At 37.9% G+C, this 26369-nt stretch overlaps 1 protein-coding gene across 1 annotated transcript; it reads left to right on the top strand.

Annotated features, from left to right (window-relative positions):
• On the top strand, positions 11976-22296 carry ZDBF2 (zinc finger DBF-type containing 2). The gene is made up of 5 exons (XM_018066546.1): positions 11976-12035; positions 13290-13417; positions 15297-17928; positions 18061-18365; positions 18483-22296. Exons 1-5 carry the CDS (start codon positions 11976-11978, stop codon positions 22294-22296), a joined length of 6939 nt encoding a protein of 2312 aa, XP_017922035.1.

The raw sequence follows: 26369 nt of genomic DNA, 5'->3' as shown, positions 1-26369 counted from the left end.
ATAGAGTTGATCTGATTAGACTGAAGGAAGAAAATAGAACGAGAAGGCTATAACAGAGAAGTTAAACCTCACTGTACATAATTTTAAATTGCTTTAGGGGAAAACGCTATGATGTTAAAAGTGTAGTCATTTACCCTGCTGCTATGCCTTTGTCTGCATCCACTTCTGACGAGCAGAATAACCAGTAAAAAATATTTTTGGTCTTCAGTTCTGAAGGATAATCTGTAAGCCTACTTAGAAATAGGTTTATATTGCTATTTGGTGATATACCAACTTTAGACATCATGCAGGGGTTAGAGGTACTGACTCCTCTCCTCCAGCAGTTCAAATCTGTGTTGTCTGAGGGTCAAATCTGAGGGTCAATTGTATATTAAATTCTTACATGATAAATGAAGATTTAACTCATCTGCATAATATCCCCCTGAGCTCTCCTCCCCAGGGTTTATACTTCGATTTTCCTAGGTCCACCATATACCTCTGCAACTTGAAGCTATATACTTTAACTTTCATTTCTTTTCTCAAACCTCTTTGTTCTTTCTTGTTCCAACAACCAGAAAGATGAAGACGTCAGCACTATTCTTCTTTCCTTAGCCCTCCTTCTTTTAGATGAAACTTTTGTCAAAGATGGGAAATATAAGAGGGGATCAAGAACGAGATGAAATGGGAGGTATTTTCTGACCATTCTCATTAATTCTTTTTTTTTTTTTTGAGTGCTGGGAGGACTTTATCATTAATTCTTAAATAGTCATTTGGATGAGGCATGTGAGTGAATTCTTTTCCCTGAAAGATGACATTATACCCTTTAAAGAGGTAAAATGCCAAGCTAATGATTAAAAGCTTCAAAATGACCTGAATTAACTGTAAATAGGTAGGTAGGCACAACAACAGAACTTGGGGGAAACGTAATTCAAACTCTAGATGGATGGAATCTAAATTCTTTTATGACTTAGGAATGAGATCTAGGTTTTCCCTGTAGCCATCTCCCTTAAGACACTAGCCTAATGTTAGCTTACACAGCTTACAAATTACAGGTATTTGTGGACACAGAAGAACAGCTTTTTTGCTTCCTTTGAAGAAAGAAGATAATGAAATCATGTATGTGTATATATATATATAGTCATTTTCTCCCTGAGTAGGGAGTGAAATACATACAATTGCAACCTTGATCCTTAGCATCTTTTAAACAAGTATTTGCTGAATGTATGGGTTTATATCTATAATGGGTTAATAAAGGATTGGGAGGAAATTATTACTTCTGAGCTTAATCTTAAAAATAATTAAGTTTTATTGAAAATGCACCCACTGCCACTAGAGTGAATCTTGTCTGGAAGGACTGCTAGTAAGTAAAATTGGTTATAGTGTTCCTCAATTTTCTTTACATTCCAACTTTCCTGAATCACTTTTTGAATCAGTTGTTGATGGCTGCAATTTTCCACACAGTACTGTTTGTGTGTGTGTGTGTGTGTGTGCAAAAGTGTTGGTGTGTGCAAAAAGTCCTTCCTCTTAGGGTTGTGAGTTTTATTAAACAATGCACTTAACTCAGGTGAAGTGAGGACAATGTGAACAGCTACATTCAAGTTTCTATGTATGGAAGGAACGACAACTTGGTTAATATAACCAACTGGCCAATAATATTGAGACCATTTTGTAACATGCACCCCAATTTCAGAGATGTTAAACAGTACATCATGTTATGGTGTCTGGGTTTATGTGTAAAGAGTTTTCTTTCATCATTTCCAAGGTTAGGATTTGGAAAGGGTTTGCTTCAAATTGAGCACTTTTTGGTGTGTCAAAAAAATCGAAACGGATTTTAAACGAACAGTTGCAATAATCCCAAATTTAAAGCGGGAGAAAGATGTAGTGGGGGAGGCAAGAGCTGAGAAATGCAAAAAGAAAGGAAACTATGGACACCACTTCAATGCATACTTGAAAAAAAACGGGGGGGGGGGAGGTGCAATGTCACAATTTGACCAAAAAAGTGTAATGATAGTTATCAGTTCAGTTCAGCCACTCAGTCGTGTCCGACTCTTTGCGACCCCATGAATCGCAGCACACCAGGCCTCCCTGTCCATCACCAACTCCCGGAGTTCACTCAGACTCGCATTCATGGAGTTAGTGATGCCATCCAGCCATTTCATCCTCGGTCGTCCCCTTCTTCTCCTGCCCCCAATCCCTCCCAGCATCAAAGTCTTTTCCAATGAGTCAACTCTTCGCATGAGGTGGCCAAAGTACTGGAGTTTCAGCTTTAGCATCATTCCTTCCAAAGAAATCCCAGGGCTGATCTTCAGAATGGACTGGTTGGATCTCCTTGCAGTTCAGTGATAGTTATAGCAGCAACTAAAGAGAAGAGTAGCCCATGCTAAGGTTATTTTTATATAAGACACGCTCTCCAGTTGGAGACCCTTTCCATTTTTGGAATGATGATTTTTCCTCCTCACAAATTATTATGATCTATTCTATACTGTGGTTGATTTAGGCTTATATCTCTCATACACAAAACTATAGTGTTTCTTCCACTCCACTATATTCGTAGTGAGTAGCAGTACGGTATGACTGTCGATTCTGGTTAATTTTCATAGCCTTTTCATGTGCAGTGCAGGTCTCCAAATATCTAACTTCTTCAAATCTCACTTTTCTTATTTGTCAACTGAAAGTTGCTCAGTCCTGTCGGACCCTTTGTGATCATATGGGCCGCAGCCCACGCTCCTCGGTCCGTGGGATTCTCCAGCCAATAATACTGGAGTGGGTTGCCATTTCCTTCTCATTTGTCAAAGGAGGTATTAATAGGATTCGTCCTAAGATCCTATAAAGGGGTGCCTTGAGTATACATTGCAAGAATACACAAATAAACCTTGAACAGCTCTATTTTCTTTTCTACAGTTGCTCTGCGGCTTTGAATAGGCAAGCAATTTCTAGGCGGGTCCTCAAAAGCTAAAACCTTGAAGTCCATCCTGCGCTGGGAGTCTAGTCGCTCGGTTTATAACAGATTTGATCTGACAAGCTCCGGACTGGGGCCCTGACCCTGGAGGAAGTGTTCCTTCGGAAGACGTGAGGAGGGGACATTGCGGCGGGAGGAAGGGGCATTCCGGCGCCAGGGGCGAGGGGTGGGCAGGGGGCGGTCCCGCGGCTCCTGCGTCAGTGGGGCCCCTGTTCTCGCACCTTCCTTGACGTCAAACCTTAATGAGAGCCGCAAGGCTGTATTCCCCGGGGATGTCTACGTGATGAGGCGTGATGCGGGACGGGGGACCTGCGAGTGACGCTCCCGCTCTGCTTATCCTCCCGCGAAGGCGGGAGAGACGGCGGCTTCGATTTCTGGCTCCGCGGGCGGCAGGCAGCGGCTGCTGTCTGGCCGACCTTGGGGTCCGGACGCCGCGGTGGAACCGAAGTAAAAGGGAGCGCAGTCCCCAGGTCCTCAGCCTTCACCCCAGGCCGGGAAGAATTGGGGAATCTTTCACCGAGGTGAGAACGGCGGCGGGGCGGAGTGGGGGCGGAGCGGGCGCGGAGCGGGCGCGGGCCGGGCGGGGCCGGGCGACACCTGCGGGCTCGGGCCGGGCGCCTTCTTCCTCCCGACGGACGCGCAGACGGCTCGCCAGTCTCCGGCGCCTAGCGCGCAGGTCCTCGGCTTCCCCTCGCCCCGAGTCCCCTTCGGCCCCTCCTGCGGGAGCCGGGCCGGCACCTCCGGGCCGCGATCCAGGGGGCCTGGGTGGGGGGTGGAGGTGGCGAACTGGCTGCCTTGCTCTTCTGTCGGGGCTCCTGGATCAGAGGGGCTCCCGGACGAGGCCCGAGGGTGGGGCTGGGGAGGGGGCTACCTGTGGAGGTCGGATTTAGGGCTTTGTGCCCGCGGGGACGTGCAGAGGCACCTGTGGAGCCGAGGCCCGGAGCCCCCTGTCCACAGATCCCAGTGTCCACTTTCCCTCAGTGTCCCGCGTTGTGGCCAGCTGTCCCCAAATCTAGGCCTTCAGCGGCCTCTGGCGATCAGAATTTGCTTTGAAAACGTTAGATTTTTGTGTTAATGATCGTTTTACTATTATCGTGCAACGGTTGTGTAAATTTGGTCAGATCACGCCGTCATTTTCACGCGCTCCTAAGGCCCTTTCCAGTTCCTAACATGATTCTGGCAGCGCGTGGAAGAGATACCGGCTCTCACGGAACGAAAACACTTTTTTCTGCCCCCTCAAATTGAAATTTTGTCTACTTTTTTTTTTTTTTTTTGCAGGAATTATGTACTATCAGGGAGGGGAAAAAACGTTGAAAAAAGCTATAAAACCCTTATCCTCAAGAGAGTCACTATTAACTGTTTTAGACACAAAATATATATTAGTCTTACATAAATGGGTTGCTAATATGATCTGTATTTTAATACAAGAAAGACTTTTCCTATATTAATGTGTAAACATCTTTCTACTGCCTTCCCAAATTGCACTGATTTGGACCCAATTGCACTGATTTTGGAACAGCAAAAATTTTCTTCAATCTTGACCAGTGACTAACCTTAGCAGAGAAACTATTAAAAAGCTTAATAAATGTCACTGCAGTGGCCAAGACGTTGGATGAAAATAAACTGAATTCAGAGTACCAGTCATTTTCTAGAAAATATTGTTTGCTTTGTTTAATCACTTGAGACAATGTTTTTTAAAATGGCAGCTTTCAAACCATTAGTGAATTGTGAAATTAATTTAGTGGATCATAACTACTAAATTGATTTCATAAACCGAAATAAGATAACAGAGAAACACCAGAGTTCATTACATGTAATGAAGGTATTGTTTTGTGAAGCTGTTTTAACTGTGTGTGGTGTGTACATGTGGGTTATGATATAAAATGGATTGCTTCCCATGTGCCATGCTAATTAAATTTGGAAATCACTAATCCAAGGTACTGTCAGCACTCATCTCTGAATGGGAGGGGAAAAAAATGAAAAAAGGAAAAAGAATGGGTGCAATGATGCAGTTAAGGTTAACAATAATTTTACTCTTTTCTTTGGTCTATGTGACCTTGTTTTTTGTACACGTTAGGTTTGTAATTACGTGTTTTCACGTATTATTAAAACAATCAATTAGCATTCCTGAAAATACAGAGAGAAAGCCTTTGAAAGAAGTTCACAGATTAAGAGCATAAACTGCTCAGACTGACCAAGAGTCAATTTGGAGCTATACTGGTGATTGGTGAGTGACTGGAATAAGATAGTGCTTCTCTCTGAACTTCCTGATTTGTAATGTGGGAGTTATTGGAACACCAATCTTTTAAGGGTGTTTGATATTCAGATGCAGTAATGCATGTGAAAATGTTGATTTAGTGCTTGGAACATATTTGATTAAGAATTCACTAAAAGTTATCTATTAAGACTGAGCGAAGGTATCCAGGATAATTCTTGTCATCAGAGGTAAACCCCTATAAGGCAGATAATCCAAAAAGGTGGGAAATTGAAAATTAGTTAATAATGTTATAAAGAAGAGTACCCTGAATTAAGATGGTCTTTCAGTATCATTTGGTCATTATTTTGTGATTGCTCCCCTATTGTTTTCCTATTGCTAGAAAAATATTTTAGATTTTCTTATTCAGTAGACCAAGTGCCCTTGATAGTTCAGTTGGTAAAGAATCCGCCCACAATGCAGGAGACCCCTGTTCAATTCCTGGGTCAGGAAGATCCCCTGGAGAAGGGATAGGCTACCCACTCCAGTATTCTTGGACTTCCCTTGTGGCTCAGCTGGTAAAGAATCCAAAAGCTTGCATGAGATCTGGGTTTGATCCCTGGGTTGGGGAGATCCCCTGGAGAAGGGAAAGGCTACCCACTCCAGTATTCTGGCCTGGAGAATTCCATGGACTCTGTGGTCCACAGGGTCAAAAAGAGTCCGTCGAGACTTTCACTTTCGCTTATTAATTTATTTATTTTGGCCCCTCTGTAGGGCATGTAGGATCTTACTTTTGTTACCAGGAATCAAACCTGTGCCTCCTGCATTGAGAACGCAGAGTCTTAACCACTGGACCATCAGAAAAAGTCCCAGTCTTTCCTTATTTGCTGTTGAGCTGATGTCTCTGTTGTCAGGCAATTGAAAAATGTTTCTCACAGGGATTCTGGGTTTAGTTCTTATTCAGTGTCACAGCTTGAGAAACTCACATGCTTCTAACTCAAGGCATTTCAGCAATGTGTTTATCTCTGCAGTAGGTACAGATCTCAGATATGCAAGAAATAGTTCTGGGGGAAAAAAAAAAGTACAACTTTATTTCTGTTTTGAGTCAGTTCTGCTGAAGTTATCTCAAGCACTTCAGAGATCTCTATTCGCTGCCCCAGATTGGTTTTTAGTTTTAAAAGTTACATAAACCAATGAAAAAAGAGTGTAAGCACTGTCATGTTTTTTTGTAGCATTGTTATTTTTATGAAAAGTAAATGCTTTGGCCTCAAAAAAAGGCTGTTGCACAAGTACTTAATTGGGTATCAAACTGTGAAAGGTTTGGGAAATTCTTAAGCATTAATCATAATACTGCTTTCGGTTTTGAAAATGTCTTTAAGTTCTTATTCTGTTTTAGAGGAACCAAAATGGAAATGTTACCGAACCGAACTTGGGTCTGCTCGCCTGCTGCACAGCAAAGCCAGTCTACTGACACCAGGTTGTAAAGGAAAGTACAGCGTTTATTTGCAGGGTGCCAAGCAAGGAAAAAAGGCAATTCGTGTTCAAAAGAACCGAACTCCCTGATGACTTTCAGGAAGTGTCTTTTAAGGACAACATTTGGGATGAGGGTTGATGGACTTTTTTCTGATTGGTTTGTGGTGAGATAATTGGGTGATGGCTCAGAACTCTGAATCATTAGCCTTCTGGTTCCAGCCAGTCTACCTACTTTCAGTCTACCTACTTTCAGCACATAGTCAGCTACACCCATCCCTGGCCTGGGTGTGGGCGGGGCCTTAGTTTCTGCAAAAAAAAAAAAGCTGGAAGTTACGCTTCAGATTGTTATATATATATATATATACACACATACCCTACGGTTGTATTATTACTGAAATACTGTTTAAGCTATACTTACTTTTCTTGACTAACTGCTTTTCCTTTGTTTCTACATTCTCACTTCCCTCTTTGCATTTTGAAACTCAGGGAAGGTCTAGGAGACTAAAGCCTTTTTTACAAATAAGAAATCGGAGACATGGAGGGGCTTTTGCACCTGGGAGGGCCCTTCAGGGTCCTGCTGGGTCTCAGAACCTGCCTTTTCTTTAATACTTACCTCAAACCTAAAGGGAGCAGGGGTGGGATAAGAAAGGGAATAAAGTTTTGGATAGAAAGGTTAATTATAAAAGTCATCTGAGGAACTCAGTTTTAGGGGGACTTGGTTTCGGAAACTCCTTGAGGGTAAATCAAATGTGTTTATGAAAATATGACAAAAAAAAGACTCAGAACTCAAGCTGACTTGTCCACAAAGAGACCTCAATGAAGCAAAAAAGCCCATTTTGACCTTAAGTCAAACATGTATTAATTTTTATGTTTTAAGTTCGATAAAATATTAAGATTATATGTCTATGTATTTTACAAATCTTATTGACTAATTTTTAAAAAGTTAACTCACCAACTGCTGGGTCTTTACTTGTTAGGCAAGAAGACTTTTATCTTACACTGATAAAATAAAATAGTATGTAGTCTTTAAATATTCTGTTTTGGAATTGTATATATTATCATATAGAGATATTCATCATATATAGTTAAGAGAGAGGAGACTATAAAATAGAATGGGTAGTATCATTCCATTTTCGTGAAAACATGTTTAAAACAAGATTATATGGCAAATGTGAATGGTGGGTAGTGGGATTGTGGCTTATTCCTATACTCTTTCTTAATTTTTATAATTGTGCTATAATTTTGTTTTACTTTCATAATAAAATAAGTCAATAAATTTCATAATAAAATTAATAAAAGTCACTTCTTAAAAAAAGTTAATGTGTGTTTTCCTAATTTATAAGCATAAATGGGACTAAGTCTTTGCTCTAAGGGATACTGACTCTTTGAACTTAAATGTTTTGGGTATTAACTAATTCTTCAATATTCTAGGAAATGGTGCTGAATAGTTTAAAGCTACATTCCTAATCTTGTGAAAAACATCTTTGAGTAGGGAAGAACTCTTGTTCTAGAATTTTCTTAAAGCACTCTCTGAATACACTGCTTTTCAAAAAATTTATATGCTGCCTAAAGATATGGTCTAAATCAGGGGTCCCCAAACTTTTTGGCACCTGGGACAGGTTTCGTGGAAGACAATTTTTCCACAGACAAAGAAGGGGGTGAGGGAGGTGGTTTTGGGATGATTCAAGCACACTGCACTGATTGTGCACTGATTTCTTTCTTTCATTATTGCGTCAATTCCACTTCAAATCATCAGGCATTAGATCCCAGAGTTTGGGGATCCCTGGTCTAAATCTTTGGTCTGCTTTTAAATCCTATTATGCCAAACTTCAGTCTACTTTTCTTGCTCTAATGCCCCTTAAATTCTTAAGTGAAAATGTAGCTCAAGCTGAACTTGTCAACTTACCATCTCCAAAGGTACCTCGTGCTTTCTTGCTTTTATACTTTTACCTCTGTGATACTTGGAATATCTTTTCCTGACAATTGTGTCAGCAAATTCTGTGCAGTTCCCAATGTCCAGTTATAAAACCATATCTGCTGTGACATCCTGGTTCCTACAGCTAAAACTGAATTTTGCAACTAAACCCATTTGCACGTATTATTTGTGCCTAGACATTTCTCAGATACCACCTCATATTTTTGCATTTATTTCCCAGTTCCATTTAAACTTATTGAGAGCAAGAAAGCTTGTCTTATATTTCTTTCTATCCCTTCATGCTCCTAGCATGGACCTTTGTCCAGGGTAGGAGCCTGATGTTTATTTCTTGATCAGACAGTGGTGTCGGGTGTTGAGTCCAAGCGTTGGAATTTTTTGCTAACCAGTGATTCTGGATAAGGGGGAGGGGGAGTCAACATTTAGCTCACAACAGTGTGGAGGAATCAAAAATTGATAATTTGGCTGAATTGTCAATTGTTATAGATAGCTGAGAGGGAATCGACAGTATTTTTTTAAAACTAAAACTAACACTAACACAAGAGCTAAGTGTTGGCGTGGTTAGTACAAGACCCAAACCTAAATTTCACATAAATATTTCTTCGAGAAGTTTCTCATAAAGTTCATTTTGGGTTTGATGGCCTCTTTGTTCTTAACCCTACCAGAGGCACAGGTGTGCCTTGCGTTCTTACAGCTACTGTTCCCAGAACCCAGACATCTGAAGTGTTTGACGGTGGGTTCAGTGAACCGTCAGAGTTGCTCTGTTCCAGAACATCTTAAGAGGTCATGTGGGATTCAGTGAGTCATAGTATGTAAAGTGCTTTGTGTTCAAAAGTTAATTTTCTTGTTATTGAAAGCATAATTGTGTCACTTTTCAAATTTAAACTGTGACTTGAGGGTGTTTATTTAGTTAATGGTAGACACTTAGAGGGCTTATCTTTTTTTTTTTTTGTTAAACAGTTTTATTTTGATTTATAGATGTTTGCCAGGACTAAATATAGCTGATGAAATATCTGATCTTTTCTGCTCAAGGTAAATGATTTGTTACTTTATAAAAATACCAGGTACCAATAGAATTCAGAGTTTATATAAAAAGAGCCATTTGGTCATTTAATGTCATCCCAGGCCCCAAAGAAATGGTACCTTTAAGGATTTTGTTACTGCGTGAAAAATGACATGTTATTGGTTCAGCCTGTATCAGAATAATCTTGGAATGTTTTAAATTTGTGTAATATGCATGTGCCTGCTTCCAACCAGGGGATTTTGGTTCCATGTTTTTGGGGTCCTAGCATGTGAATTTTTCGAAATGCCAATGGGTGCTTTTGGTTTGTTGTAGGTCTGTTTCATTGTGGCATATATATGGCACTAGAGATGATGAAAATGGCAGGTAATAATGCCTTCGGAGTTTACCATAAGGGTGAAAGATAAAAAAAATTTTAAATTTTGCGCGCATGTGTGTGAGATGGTAGACTTATACTTTCATTTTGCCTTTTATTCAATGAATGTTTTGATTATATTTTAAATAAAGCACTAAAAAGTTTACTTAACTATCTTCAGAGTTTAGGTTTAAACTCTAGAGTTATCTCAGCCTGAAAATTGCCATATCTGCGAATGCAACTTAAAATTTCTTTCATTTTGTTGCTTCAGGTTAATAAAGTAAGTTAAAGGAAGAAAGATCAAATTTTAAGTAAATAATTTCTTTAATATTCTTTATTTCAGAGGCTGATTTAATTGATTTATTTTCCTCATAAGTGAGAAGTCAGACACTATCAGATTTTCTCATAATAAAAAGTAATGGGTAAGTGAATGTTATGATAGAATTTTGATTTAATGAAGCTTTGTTATTCTCACTGGTTTTAAGGTTGTGATTTCAATGTTTGAACACTGATTTTAGTGAATAAACTTTTTCTGTTGCAGACAATCTTATCAGAAATACTCAATATTACAGAATTGTTCTCTTTATATTTTTTGACAGTTAAGAGTATTTAAAATATTAGAATTAAAATCTTAATGAAATTATTTCTTAAAAATACTATTTTCACTTTCAAAAACAGCAAAAAGCTGCATTGTATTGGATTTATTACTTAAATTTGTCACATTTTGTATAAATGAGTATGTAAGGAAATTTAAAAAATTCTAACTTCTAGGCTCTATTCTCAGATTTACTAAATCAGAATTTTGGGGGATGATTTTTATATTCAGTCTGGCTTGGAAATCACTATATTATGAAGTGTTGAAGGATTATAGTTTTGGGCTTGAGGGTTGAAACTTGGAAACTATTCTTTATTTGTTTAATAAATAAACTGTTCCTGTTTAACAAATAAACTATTCCTTTGTATCTTATTGTTTTTCATTAAGAGAAATTTTTGTTGGATTTCCACTAGTTGGAAAAAAAATCTTCATGTTTGGTTTATGTAATTGTCAGAAGAGAAATATCTTTTGCTTCTGAGGCTGTATTGGTTGCTATTTTGTTTTTTAGCAACTTTGTTGGATAAATTACTTTAAAATCTGCCTCTTTGTGGATTAAGCAGAAAATAAATGCGGTATCTTTACTCTCACGATAGAGAATAAGGTGTTATATATGACATCGAGTGTTCACATGATGTGGGATTTTGTGTAGAAACATGATGGAAAAATTAACTAGCTTCACTAGAGTATAGTAAGTATACTATTAGTAACAATTTAGGAATAGTAATTTCTTTTTATAAATTGAGTACTGTATTCAATACTGAACCACTTCCTGATAATTCTTAACAACTTACCAGGAAATCAGTAAAAATGTAGTCATCAAGGCTTCAAGTATTGGCAACACATTATTCTTTTAGAAGATGCATAGGTCTCAGTGAAAGACAAATACTGTATGATATCATATATATCCGCATATATGAGGAATCTAAAAAATAAACTAGTGAATATAGCAGAAAATAAACAGACTAGCAGATACAGAGAAGAAACTAGTGGTTACCAGGGTGGAAAGGGAAGAAAAGAGGGGCAAGATAAATGCAGAGAATTAAGAGGTACAAACAATTATGTATAAAATAGAGAAGCTACATGGATATGTAGTACAATACACAGAATATAGCCAATATTTTATAATAACTATAAATGGAATATAGCCTTTAAAAATTGTGAATTGTGCTATGTTGTACACCTGAAACTTATATTGTGCATCAAATATTCCTCAGTTTAAAAAAAAGATAGAAAGGTCTCAGTTCATTGCAGGCTCACTGATTGGTTCAGTAACACATGGTAGCCTTTTCTATTTTCATAGTTATTAGAAATACTAGTGAGTGGGACTCAAGAATGAATTTCTGTTCTATGGTGTTATCATAGCTATCTTCTTCATGGTAGTAAGGAATTATTGTGTTTTTGTCATTTTTCTTTTCTTCCAGTTTGAGTATTCAAGGACAATAGCCATCTGACTTTGGTTTTTCAACATGCAGAACAGATCAGGATATTGCGGTTTTTGTTGTGTATTCTATAATAACCTGGAGCAGGTGAGAAGATCCTATTACTATGGTTATACCACAAAGGACCTACTCATAACTTTCCCTTCTTTTACACAATCAAATTCATTTAACAGACCATATTGAGAATCTACTAATGAGGAGATGTGGCTTGTAGGGATATGGCTATGAACAAAATCAGTTTCTTTTATTCATGAAGCTTACAGTTTGATGCACTAAGACAGAAAATAAGCAGTCACATAAATTTAGTACATAGTATGTCAGATTGTGATAAGTGATATGAGGAAGGTAAAATAGGGAAGAAGGTTCGATTTTAGGTAGAGTGGCCAGGTGAGGTTACAGAAGTGACATTTGAGCTGAGATTTGAATGAATTGTGGGGACCAGGCTTGCTTATATCTTGGGGGTGCAGAATTTCTAGGTTAGAGGGACAGGATAGCAAGGATAGAGACCCTGAGGCAGAAGGGTAGGATTACATCCTGATCATAATTTGAAAGTCTCTTAAGTTGATAATGCGTGTAACACACCTAACCTACTGAACATCACAGCTTACCTAGCCCACCCTAAAAGTACTTGGAATACTTACATCAGCCCACAGTTGAGCAAAATCATTTAATGCAAAGCCTGTTTTATAATGATTGGGTACCGTGTAATTTACTGAATACTGTACTGAAAGTGAGAAACAGAATCGTTGTACGGGTCATTTACCCTTCCATTAGAGAGACTGGTCTCCCTTTGCCTTTGAATCCCCTCCCCTGAGCACAGGTACAAACCACTTGCTTGTTTTTCTTCCCTTCATACCCTTCCTGCCCTTCCTGTGTATCTTCCTTACAGCCATGGTTGTGCTGGAGTCCTTTTACTCATTTCCAGTTAGTTTTCAGTGAGAATTGTTTCACATGTAGATGTATTTTTGATATGTTCATGGGGAGAAGTGAGCTCCATGTCCTCTAATATTCTGCATTGTTTTGCGCTCCCCTTAAAAGGTCCTCTGGAGAAGGAAATGGCAATCCACTCCAGTACTCTTGCCTGGAAAATCCCATGGATGGAGGAGCGTGGTAGGCTACAATCCATGGGGTCGCAAAGTCAGACATGACTGAGTGTCTTCACTAAATGGTTTTCAGATGCGTATTTTAGAATTGCTTTATATAAAGGGTATATCAATTTATACTTTTACCGGGAGTATGATGAATCTATAGTGTGATGCTCTCACTATTAATGAGTATTACCCGTTAGTATGTTTACCCATTAGAATATTTAGAAACATTCATTTTCTTTTTACTTCCCAGCATCTATCCAGTGACTATCACAGATCCTTGATCACACAGAAAAGACAACGGATGGGTGCTGCTAGTTTGATGAAACGTTTCTTGCAGGATGTACTGCAGCACCACCCATGTCATTATCAAGAAAGCAGGTAGAGTAACTGAGTGAAATAATATTAGTATATCCATGTGTGCTAAGTTGCTTCATTTGTGTCCAACTCTGTGTGACCCTGTGGACTGTAGCCCCACCAGCCTCCTCTGTCTGTGGGATTCTCCAGGCAAGAATACTGGAGAGGGTTGCCATGCCTTTCTCTAGGGAATATTAGTACGTAGTTATATATTATAGTAGATGTTTGTGTTAACGTCCTAATATTTCCTAAAATGAATCTTTGAATCAGGGAATATAAAGAACCTTTATCTAGTAACTTATCTTTGTAGTTTAAAAATTTTTCTTAGGTTAAGTAACAAAAATCTCACTCTAAAAGATACGGACTACACTATGCTTTTTCTAAAGAAAAGTCAGGCCAGTAAATATGTATCATCAAGGATGTCACAGGATTAAGCAGGGTAAAAAGGTAGGAACAAATATAACTTTAACAAGATTATCAAAAGTTGGTGATAGTAGCTAAGTAAGGATAGTCAAGGTAAAAATTAATTGCGCATTAATGGAACTATTTGCTAACTCTATGCTACTCTGTAAAACAGAATTGATTATTTTTATAATTTGTCAGTATCTTGATAGCTTACTTTTTATTAATATATTTTGATTGTTTTAATAAAAAGAAATGTTTTGATAACATTTTAAAAAGTTAATGTCCTATGTTGAAGAACAACTTTGGTAGAAAATCAGATTATGTACTCTGATGAGTTTGCTGCTACAGCTGTATAAGATAAAGCAACATGGATCATTAGCACACCTGTACAGTATTAGTTGACTTTAGTTCTAGCAGCAGAATAAAGGATAAACTTGCACACTTTGCAAGTCACCAACCTAAAACTTAGCAAATGACGAAAAAGTTATGATGGGGAAAAGTTAGGAAAAAATATTTGTTTTCTTAGCTGGTGGAAAGATGGAATTAACCTATCTTGAGGTCAGTATAAACTACCAGTTTATGGTGTATATAAGCAATGCTTCAACAAACATATTTGTACATCCAGCTCTTTCTGTGGAGTAGACTTCTAGACTGTGAACTTTTGGGCTAAAGTTTATGGACATTAAAATATTTTTATTTTTTAACTTTGCATTTTAGAATAATTTCAGACTTAAAAAATTTAGTTGCAAAATACTTCTTGTGTAGCATTCACCTAGCTTTCCCAAATGTTAAATCTAAAATAACTGCAGTGGACTTCCCTAGTGATAGTGGATAGGAATCTGCCTGCCAGTGCGAGGGTCATGGGTTTGATCCTTGATCCGGGAAGATTCCACACGCCATGGAGCAACTAATCCTGTGTGCCACAACTAGGGCCTATGAGCCGCAGCTACTGACGCCCACGGGTCTAGAGTCTATGCTCTACAGCAAGAGACGCCAGCACAATGAGAAGCCCGTGCCCCTCAAGGAGGAGTAGCCCTGTTCCCCGAAACTAGAGAAACGCTGCACGCTAGCCAGAAGACCCAGTGCAGCCAAAAATAAATAAGAAAAATAAAGTAACCACCCACTTGATCATGGTGTATGATCCATTAATGAATTGTTGGATTTGATTTGCTAATATTTTGTTGAGCGTTTTTATGTCTGTGTATCAATACATAAGTGATACTGACCTGTAATTTTTTCTTTGTGTGTGATATCTTTGTTTGGTATAGCATTAGGGTGATGCTGGTTTCATAGAATCCCTTGGGATTTCCAACTTGTTTGATTTTATGATTTACCTTCCTTTCTGTCCTTAGCCAGATGTTACAAAATTAATTTATTTTGAAACTCTCTGTTCTAGGAATCCAGCCCAGGATAGAAAGAACATAGCATTTATTATGCGTTGAAAAATCTTAAATGGATGTCAAAATAGTTTAATGGAATTTTCCCCCTTATTTTTTAGATCAGTGCAAAATGAGAGACCTCATATGACTACTGTGTCACCTTCAGAAGTGGTTCCTAATGATGATTTTAGTCCTGAAATAAAGACTGAGGATGTTGCTGGAGTCAGAGAAGAGATATCTACCAAGGCATCTGAACCCGTTGAAAAGTTGTATTCTAGGTCTCAGGGATATATGCATAGTGTTTCAGATCGACCATCAGTTATTCAAAAACTGGAGAAAGGACAACAGCATCCCTTGGAGTTCATTCATAAAATTGGGAGCAGTATGAAAGAGTTTAATCCAGTTGGTATTGGTCACAGTACAAATAACAGACAAAGTGTAATATGTTCATCAGTGATTTCTAATGCTCCTGTTAGTTGTTTACCTGAAAGTTCTCATGAAAGACCAGTTACAACTGACACTACTACTGGTTTATCACTTGGAGTCCATTTGGATTTAGTTAACAAATGTGACCCAAACAAAGCTGGCAAGTACCTTAAACAGCTAAACAAGGGCTCTAGAAACCCTATGCTACTGTCCCATCCAGAAACTTCTTCAGTTCCGTATCAGAAACCTAAAGAGTTAAACAGAAAGTCTTTATGTACAAATTCAGATAAGTTGACCTTACAGGAAGATGTAAATTCTCAGACTAAAGCATTGTCAACTGGCTTTAAAGTCCATGAATTTGTGGGTACTGAAAACTCTTTAAAATTGGAATCTCTTTCTAAATTTGCAGTAAATCCAGTAGTCAACCTGAGTAAAACTAATATAGGAATCTTTGAAGATGACATTCCAAAGCACCATGAGAAATTCTTTCCTAATATGGATCATAACCAAGAAGGAAAGCATTTGGTTTTTAACAAGTCAGCCTTTTTGGAACAGAAGATCGCAGTGAGTTCTGAAATGAAGTTTGCTGGTAGCTCTCTTCAGTCAGCATCTGATCACTGTGAAGAGGCTGAACCAGACCTTTGGAAGGGGGAGCAAACTGACCAAGAAGATAAGAACTGTGAATCAAGAGATTCTGAAGTAAGTTTTGATGGCAGTTCCTCTTTTTATCCACTGATGGACCAATCCAAAGTGACTGCTGAAGAAATAAAGCTTTCAAAGGAAGTACATACTGATTTGCAATATAAGAATAATACATCTTATATTTCTGAAATAAGCTCTGATTGTGATGACTCCCTTCAGTTGACTACCAGCAGAACTCAAGTGAAAGAGGAAAGTGTTCAGAAGGTAATGCGTATTAGGCTGGTTGATGAAAGCTATGAATCCAGTGATTCTGAGATGAATTTTGATTGTGATGCCTCACTTCAGTCAACTGATGACTGCCGCCAACAGCCTGAGAAAGAAGTAAACCTTCCTAAGCGGGTGCTCGTTGGCTTGGTTGATATGAACTATGGATGTAGTAGCTCTGAAATAAGCGCTGATTCTGTTTCCTCGCTTCAGTCAATGCCTGGCCAATTCCCAGTGACTGTCACAGAAACAGAACTTCAGAAGAAGGTTCAGATCAGCTTGGTTGATAAGAACTATGGATCGAGTTGTTCTGAAACAAGTTTTGATTGTGATGTTTCTCTTCAGTCAGTCTTCGACCATCCTCACGTGGCTGTCAGTGAAAGAAACCTGGAGGATAGGCCCGTCTCTCTAAAAGATAGGAATCATAAACCCAGGAGTGCTAAAGCATATCTTGATTGTGATGTCTCTCTTGAGACCGTGTCTGATGGACCTCAGAAGGATGTTGAAAATATTAATCTTCGGAAAGAAAAGAATGGCCTTGGGGATATGAACTGTGAATTTCATGGTCCTGAGATAAAGTTTCATCTGATGAAAACAGATCCTCAGTTAGTGCCTGCTCAATCCCAAGTAGCAGTTAAAGAGGTAAATGCTCAGAAAGTAGCTCCTGACCTGGAGAACAAGAGTGTTAAGTCTAGCATTTCTGATCTCAGTTTTGATTCTCACCCTATAGGTGCTTGTGGTGAAGTAAATCTGAAAGCATTAAATGTTGACATGGAAGTTAAGAGCTCTGGATGCCCCAGTTTTGAGTCCACTTTTGACTCTGATTCTTCTTTTATGTCGGTTTCTGAGTATCCTGAGCTGGATGTTGAAGAAATAAGTAAGAAGCATGTTAACCTGGAAGATGAGAGCTTTGAATCAATTAGTTTGGAAAGAACTTTTTATTCTGATAGTCCTCTTCACCCAGTAGTTGACCAATCTCAAGTAACTGTTTATGAGGAGGATCCTGTTGATCTGGAAAATAAGATTCGTGAATCTTGTGTTTCTGAAATAACTTTTGATTCTGATGTGCCTCTTCATTCAGGGACTTATCAACCTGAAGTAGTGGTTAAAGAAACATTCATTCAGAAAGAAGTGCGTACACACTTAGGAGAGAAAGATGATGCACCCACCGGTTCTGAAATAAGTTTGGCTTCTTATATCCCTTTTCACTCAGTGATTAAGCAGCCAGAAGAAGCTGTTAAAAACCTAAATCCTCAAAAAGAAGAGTGGGTACACTTAGAAAATAAGGAAAATGAATCTAGTGATTCTGAAATTTTTGATTACGATATTTTTCGTTCAATGACTGGACATTCTGAATATCCTATTAAAGAAAGAAACCTTCAGAAAGGGGAGAATATACACTTAGAAAATAAGGATAATGTACCTGTTGTTTCTGAAAGCAGTTTGAAATCTGGTAGTACTTTTCATTTAGTGACTGGTCATCTTTCCATAGCTATTAAAGAAATAAACCAAAAAGAAGAACACGTAAATTTAACAGATAAGAGTACTGAGTTAAAAGTTTCTGAAACAAGTTTGGATACTGATATCCCTGTTCAGTCAGTGACTCACAAACCGGAACTGATTGTGAAAGAACTAGGGCTTCAAAAAGAAAAGCATGCTAAGTTAAAAGGTCAAAGTGCTGAATATAGTGGTTCTGAAATAAGTTTAGATTCTGATTATTCAATGACTGAACCTCAAATAACTGTTAAAGAAAAAAGTGCTCAGAAAGAAGAACATGTTGTTCTAGAGAACAAGAGTGATAAATATAGTAGTTCTGAAATAATTTTGGACTCTGATGTCCCTCTTCAGCCAATGAATGAAAAACCTCAAACAACTATTTTGAAGGAGGACCATGTTGACCCAGAAGATGAAAGTACTGGACCTAGAGGCTTTGAAAAAATACTGAATACTAATAACCTTTTTCATTTAGTCATTGACCAACCTCAACTAGCCCTTTTGAAGGAAAAACATGTTCATTTGGAAGATACAAACAATGAATCTAGTGATGGTAAAATAGATTTTGATTCTGCTGACCCTCTTCAGCCATTGACCGAACAATTTCAGGAAGTGGTTGAAGAAACAAACGTGCAGAAAGAAGAGGATATGAGCCTGAAGAATAAGGTTGATGAACCTAATGATTGTAAATTAATAGATAATTCTGATGTTTCCCTTCCAGCTGTGCCCAGTCAACCTAAAGTGGCTGTTAAACGAATAAACCTCAAGAATGAAAATCATGTGTACTTGAAAGATAAGAACAGGCAAGATAGTGGTTTTTCGATGAGTTTGAATTCTGATCTCACGGATCAGTCAGTAGTTGATCATCCTCAGATAACTATTTTGGAGCAAAAGCATACTGAACTAGAAGATAAGCACAATCAATCTTGTGGTTCTGAAATAAACTTTAATTCTGATGACCCCCTTCAATCAGTGGCCAACCAGCTTAGACAAACTGTTAAAGAAATAAGCCCTTGGAGGGATGAAGTTGACATGGAAGATAAGAGAGATGAACCTAAGCATTTTGAAACTGAATCTGACTCTGATGTCTGTGTTCAGTCAGTGGCTGGCCAAACTGAAGTTGTTAAGGAGGTAAACCTTCTGAAGGAGCATGTTGACTTGGAAGATAAGGTTGTCAAACCTAGTGATTCAAAAATAAACTTTGTTTCTGATGAAGCTTTTCAATCTGTGGCTAATGAAGTTCAAGAGGCTGTTACAGAAATGAATCTTCCGAGGGAGGGACCTGTTTGTCTGAGTGCTAAGAGCTATGGACCTAATGATTCTGAAATCATTTTTGCTTCAAATACCCCTCTCCAATCAGTGGTTGAGCCACACCACGATTTGGAAGAGCAACAAGCCAATTTGGAAGATAAAAGCAATGATCCTTGTGGTCCTAAGATAAATTTTGTTTCTGAATATCCTCTTCAGTCAGTGACTGGCCAGCTTCAAAGAAAAGCTGTTAAAAAAATAGGTCTTTGGGAGGAAGGCCATATTTACCTGGAAGATAAGAGATACAAACTAGGTGATTTTGAAGTAAGTTATGATTCTGATGTTGACTTTGTAGCTGGTCATTCTGCTGTGGCTGTCAAAGAAATAAACTTGCAAGAGGAGGATCAGAATAACCTAGAAAATAAGAACTGTGAACTTAGTGTTTCTGAAATAAAATGTGATTCTGGTGTTCATCTTCAGTTAGGAGTTGCCCAACCTCAGGTGGTTTGCAAAGAAATAAACCTTCAGATGGAAAAGTACCTTGGCATGCAAGAGGTTAGTGAACCTAGGGATTCTGAAATAATGTGTGATTCTGATGTTCCTCTTCAAATAGTGATAAACGAAGAGTCAGACAGAGAAACAGATAAGATGCTGTTTGTGGACCTGACAGCAAGTGATAATGACTGTGAAGTGATTTCAGATTCTGATGTCCCTTTTCAGCCAGTGATTGATTCACCTCAAAGGACTGTCAAAGAAATCAGCTGTATAAATGCGGAAAGTTTTGACCTAGATGAGAACTGTGACTCTTGTGATTCTGACCTAAGATATGTTTGTGAAGCCTCTCCTCAATCAGTGACAAACCATTCCAAAAAGGTCTTCAAAGTAGTAAAGCAGAAGCAAGACTATATTATTCTGGAAGAGACAAGCTGTGAGCCTTATGTTTCTGAACTGAGTTTTCAAATTGATTCCTCTCATCAGTCCATGACTTACCAGTCGCAAAAATCTGAAAAAAAAAGGGCAAAATATAGTGACCCCAAAGATAAGAGCTGTCAATATAGTGGTCCTAAAAGAAACTTTGAACGAGAGGAGACTTCTCAGCCAGTAACTCAGCAACAGCAGAAGGTTGACAAAGGAGTCAGCCTTTGGAAAGATGTAGAAAATATTGGCCTAAAAGATAAGAACTGTGAATCTGGTGTTTCCGCAACGGATTGTAATGCATCTCCTGGATTGGTGATCCATCAAATGCCTGATCAAGAAAACCTTTTGAAGTTAAAACATACTGATCTAGAAAGTATGAGCTATGAACCTTGTGGTTCTGGGGTGAATTTTCAACGTGATCCTTCTCTCCAGTCTGTCAATGACTGGCCTCAAGAAGCTGTTAATAAGATCAACCTATTTACGAAGATGTCTTTTGACCAGAGAAAAATAAACGATAATAATTCCCATTCAGACTCTGTTCCCATGATTGATTCTATAAGGAACTTGGCAAAAGCAAAGGAGGTCATAGAAGATGATCTTCATGAACTACTTACTGAAGACTTGCCTCCTGTCCCTCCTTCATTTGTGGGGAAAACGCAGTCTCAGATAATGAAAGAAGATGATGTGCAAATGAGTGCTCTTGTGAAGGAATTCAAGAAAGATCATTTCTACTGTTACTTTGTTAGCGACTGTGAGATGAGAAAAATGAAAAAAAAAATTTTGAATGAAGAAAAAAAGATGACCTGGACTGACCTCAATCAGGATACCACATCAATTCAAGTTCTGTCAGATTGTGATGGTAATGCGGGTGGCATTTCAGATATTGCTGACTTTTCAGTGGCTTTAGATAAACCTAACCATTATCCTTCAACAGGAAGGAATCATGAACAAACATGGCAAGTTGCCTCTCAAGGCCAGGCTATAAAAGTTAGCCATAGAACTCAAACCAGTCTCACAAGTCAGCCAGGGACAAAAAGAAGAATTAGTGGACAAGAGAAAGACTCTCCAGTAAGGAAGTGTTTACTTTTACAAAACAACGGGAAAACAAGAGAGAAAGTTAAAAAAAATGAATTTCCTGAATCATGTATTAGTGTTTTGAAGCCTTTGCAAGGAAATACCTTAATTTATATTCTTTCTTCAAATATTAAGTTGAAGAAAGGTGAATCCAACAGCTTCTCTAAAAGGAGGCACTGTAGTAGAAATAATTGGGATATTAACATACAGTACAAATTTAACCAGAGTTCCTTTAATTGTAATGACCCATTGAATAAGAAAATTGTAATTGATCCTCCTCTGAACATAGAAGTACCAGGGTCTGACAGGAATAATTGTGTTGAAATGCATGTTAGTCCCTTAAATTCTAATGCAGAAGATAATGATCCTTATGTACAAAGCTCTGCTTCAGTACCTTTTATGACAGTGTCAGTAGGACATGAACTAAAGTCACAGCAGGAGGACAGTGAATCTTCTGTGTTTCCAGAAAAATCAAAGATTTTTAGTTCTAGTGAAATTTCAAAGGAAAGTAATTTCCAGTCAACTTTTTCAAGTCGTGATGTTGCCAAAACTTCATCAAAATCATTTAGAAAAAAGTTTTTGAAAAGTAAAAGCAAAAATCAGAGAAAGAAGGTATCAACAAATAATAAGCCAGATTCTCCCAAAAAAGGTTGTAGATCAGTTATTCCCCAGCAAAATATCAGAATTGCTTCAGAAAAACGGTCGATTTGGATTCAGAGCAAACTAAGTGATATAATTAAAAAGTATATTCCAAAATACTCAGTTTTTTTGCGTCACAAATATCAGCCCAGGAGCACTTTTGTTAGGACCCACATTAAGAAGAAAAAACCTAATGTGAGTAGGTTAAAGAGGGCGAAGAAGCCAGCTAATATGCTCTCAAACTCCTCAGTTCTGTCAGCAGGAGCTGAAGAGCAGTCACGAGCTATAGCAGGCTCTTCTAAGCAACGTGTGCAGACATCTCCAGCGTTGCACGAAGTAAGAAGGATGGCAATAAAAAACACCCTAGAAAACAACAGAGAAAGCCGTGTAGACCTATTAGAACATATGATTTGAGAAGTCTGTTTTCTGGTGTACCGTATTCGGACAGAGTGAAGACTCGATTCTCTACTAACAAATTATAAGGTAATGAAGCCAACTAGAGGTGTTTCTGTTAAGGGCTGGTTGAGGATTCAGTGCTTCAGTTGAAAGTACATTTGGTACCTAGTGTACTACCTAGTCTACATAGCTTTCTTAACTTTGGTGGAAAAAATGAACCTTCAACTGTTTTGCTATAGCCTTATTTTTCAGGGCTTTTAATATTCATTTAAAATTAGTGTTAGGGTCTTTTTTTTTTTTAAATGCCCTTTGTCCCTTTGTTGTGGAAGAGCTTCATCTTAATTTATATTACGTAATTTAGCACAATGTATATACCGTTTTCTACCTTCAATCATGTCCCATTTATTTTTTATGATTGTGTCTCATGTCAGCAGCTTAAAATATTGCAAGAATGAATGTGGCAAACATAAAATGCTCTCTACTACTTACTTTTTAAAAATTGGAACAGATGAAGTTCCAATGTAGTTATGTAGTTATTTTCTGTGTGTTTCAAAGTAGTGTTGTCAATGTCATATTCTAACTGGGTAGTTAAAAAGAAGAAGTTCTAATAGATTATCTCAGCTTTTGAGTGGGATTAACCTAAATAATCACACACAAAATACAATTTATCTTTCAAAAGCGTTACAGAGAATGAGATTTCATTTTTAATCCAGTTTTTAAAAAACTGATTGGTAATTTAAATACATAACAGACTCCTGTTTCACTTAAACTGTATCTGCAGGCCTTCAACTTTCTTCACTGAGACACATGCATATTGTATATATACAATATCTGTAGGTTTTTCTTTAGCATTACTAGATCTTAAGGGGAAAATGATCTTGCCTGTGTGATTATGCTTTTCTACCAGCTTCCCTGGTGGCTCAAGCGGTTAAGAATCCGCCTGCAATGCAGGAGACCCAGGCTCGATCCCTGGGTGGGGAAGGAAATGGCAATCCACTCCAGTATTCTTTCCTGGAGAATTCCATGGACAGAGAAGCCTGGCGGGCTGCAGTCCATGGGGTCGCAAGAGTTGAACACAGCTTAGCAACTAAACCACCACCACCAATGAAACTGATAACCTAAGTGGAGCCCCATTTTGCTAGTGAAAAGCTGTATTTGTACATTGGTTTGGCCTTCTTTCAACTTGCTAACTGATTTTAATAGTTCAAATGAAAGATGTCAAGATATGCAGTTTAGGTCTGACGTACTCAAAAGATGTTCAGATCTTTTATTCAGGGACACTGGTTGCCCTGGTACAGGTTCATTTGGTTATTCTGCTAAGTCAAGGCAACTGGATCCTTTTCTGTCATTGGTACTAAAAGGGAAACATGAATTTCAGCTTCTGTATTGTATAAACCATATTTAATTGAAATGATCAGTGTACCATGTTTTCAGAAATAAAAATGTGTTACTTCAGAATTAGGTACAGTGTAACAGTTGGTTTCTAAATGTAGCTTTATTTCAGGTGCCATTATTTAGCCTGTGGATATGTTACGGTGTTACGTTGTATTGTATTAATAATTTCTTTTAGTTCTGTTCAGTTGCTCAGTTGTGTCTGACTCTTTGTGACCCCAGCACGCCAGGCTTTCCTGTCCATCACCAATATCCGGAGCTTACTCAAGCTCATGTCCATTGAGTCGGTGATGCTCTCCAACAATGTCATCCTCTGTCCTCCCCTTCACCTCCCGCCTTCAGTCTTTCCCAGCATCAGGATCTTTTCCATTAAGTCAGTTCTTCACATTAGGTGGCCAAAGTATTCCAGTTTCAGCTTCAGCATCAGTCCTTCCAATGAATATTCATGACTGATTTCTTTTAGGATGGACTGGTTGGATCTCCTTGCAGTCCAAGGGACTCTCAAGAGTCTTCTTCAACACCACAGTTCAAAAGCATCAATTCTTCAGCGCTCATCTTTATAGTCCAGTTCTCACATCCATGCATGACTGCTGGAAAAACAATACCTTTGACTAGACGGACCTTTGTCGACAGAGTAATGTCTCTGCTTTTTAATATGCTGTCTAGGTTGGTCATAGCTTTTCTTCCAAGGAGCAACCGTCTTTTAATTTCATGGCTGCATTCACCATCTGCAGTGATTTTGGAGCCCCCTAAAATAGTCTCTCACTGTTTCCATTGTTTTCCTATTTGCCATAAAGTGATGGGACAAGATGTCATGATCTAGTTTTCTGAATGTTGAGCTTTAAGCCAACTTTTTCACTCTCCTCTTTCACTTTCATCAAGAGGCTCTTTAGTTCTTCTTTGCTTTCTGCCAGAAGGGTGGTGTCATCTGCATATCTGAGGTTATTGATATTTCTCCCAGCACTCTTGATTCCAGCTTGTGCTTCATCCAGCCTGGCATTTCTCATGATGTACTCTGCATATTAGTTAAATAAGCAGGGTGACAATATAGAGCCTTAACATATTCTTTTCCCGATTTGGAACCAGTCTGTTGTTCCATGTCCAGTTCTAACTGCTGCTGCTTGACCTGCATACAGATTTCTCAGGAGGCAGGTCAGGTGGTCTGGTATTCCCATCTCTTTGAGAATTTTCCACAGTTGTTGTGATCCATACAGTCAAAGACTTTGGTGTAGTCAAAGTAGATATTTTTCTGGAACTCTCTTGCTTATTCTATCAACGGATGTTGGCAATTTGATTTCTGGTTCCTCTGCCTTTTCTAAATCCAGCTTGAACATCTGGAAGTTCATGATTCATGTGCTGTTGAAGTGTGGCTTGGAGAATTTTGAGCATTACTTTGCTAGCATGTGAGATGAGTGCAACTGTGCAGTAGTTGTACATTCGGGCATTGCCTTTCTTAGGGATTGGGATGAAAACTGACCTTTGCCAGTTCTGTGGCCACTGGTGAGTTTTCCAAATAATTTCTTTACTTCTAAATTTAAAGCAGTAATTTGGTTTTAAAATGGACAAATGTTTTTATTTTTAGTTGCAGAGCAACTTCAACTTACCCTATATTCAAATATTTTAATTTCTTTTCTTAAAATATCACTGTCAGCTGCTAATTTGGAATAATCCTCCAATTTTAATTTAGAAAGAAAACTGTCCTACTGATTAGGAAGTAAATAAGCAATTAATTCATAAAAATATTCTACTTGTGGTTACTGGTGTCTTTTTTCCCTGTGAAGTAGACATGTAATTCTCTGGAGTACTGTTAATAGACATTCTGCAAGCTTTTAGTGTCAGTTTAAAAGCAAGAGATCATATGGAAAAAAATGTACCATGTAATTGTGATGTATCATATCTTCTGTGATTACATCACGCAGAGAGGGAAGTTCTTATAATTCAACTGACCGAAAACTTGAAGAAAATTTACTACCATTTTCACATTGGAAACTCTTCTAAGTACTTTTTTTTTTTTCCCTAAGAAAAGGTTTATATCTAAAGTTTAAAGTATAAAATAGTCCTGATGATTTTAAAAAGCATTTTAAAATGTTTACTAAGTTCCTGTAGTCATTGTTATTTTAGACAGGCTTAAAATCTTGAAATTGTAAATGTTATGATTTAAACTAAGTAGTGAATAACTTTCAGAGTTTGGTATGATACAAGTGTGTCCCTTTGTCAAAATTTGTTTGGGCTTAATTTACATATTAGATAAAAATTGGATTTTTCTGTGTGTGTATTCAAGTATGCATTAAATTCTTTTAATAGTAAAAAATCAAGTGATAGCCATAGTCAGTGTTTTATTAATCTTGTCCTTGTTCAGTATCTTGCATAAATGTTTATTATAATGATTCCAAATTTTGTAGTATGTAGACAGTGTGTAAAGTGTGTTTTGGACTTGTGTGTTTAAATTTTTGTGCAACTCAGGCTCTGACTGACATGATTTTGCTAAAGAGAAACTATATTTAAATACTCAAATGATTATATATTTCCATGTAAAATGAATGTGAAGAGTAATGTATTTTTTATAATGCAATTTAAAGAGTAAATTTGTTTTCAAAGTTAACACGATAAAATTTATCAAATATTGAAATTTGCCTCTATTTTCTCTTCACGTTAGGAAGAGAACTTTATCTGGGAATACTTAAGGAATGATAGAATAA

Source organism: Capra hircus, chromosome 2 (genome assembly GCF_001704415.2).
Source record: "Capra hircus breed San Clemente chromosome 2, ASM170441v1, whole genome shotgun sequence".
In the NCBI taxonomy this organism is placed as follows: domain Eukaryota; kingdom Metazoa; phylum Chordata; class Mammalia; order Artiodactyla; family Bovidae; genus Capra; species Capra hircus.
This window is presented reverse-complemented; position numbering and strand designations above follow the sequence as displayed.

Bases quoted from the DNA above. Each gene is read 5' to 3' on its own strand.
- ZDBF2 (XM_018066546.1), top strand. From the start codon at position 11,976: ATGCAGAACAGATCAGGATATTGCGGTTTTTGTTGTGTATTCTATAAT. The intron at 13,418-15,296 runs GTAGAGTAACTG...CTTATTTTTTAG, and splicing joins TGTCATTATCAAGAAAGCAG to ATCAGTGCAAAATGAGAGAC. The intron at 18,366-18,482 runs TGAAAAACCTCA...TCATTTAGTCAT, and splicing joins GTCCCTCTTCAGCCAATGAA to TGACCAACCTCAACTAGCCC.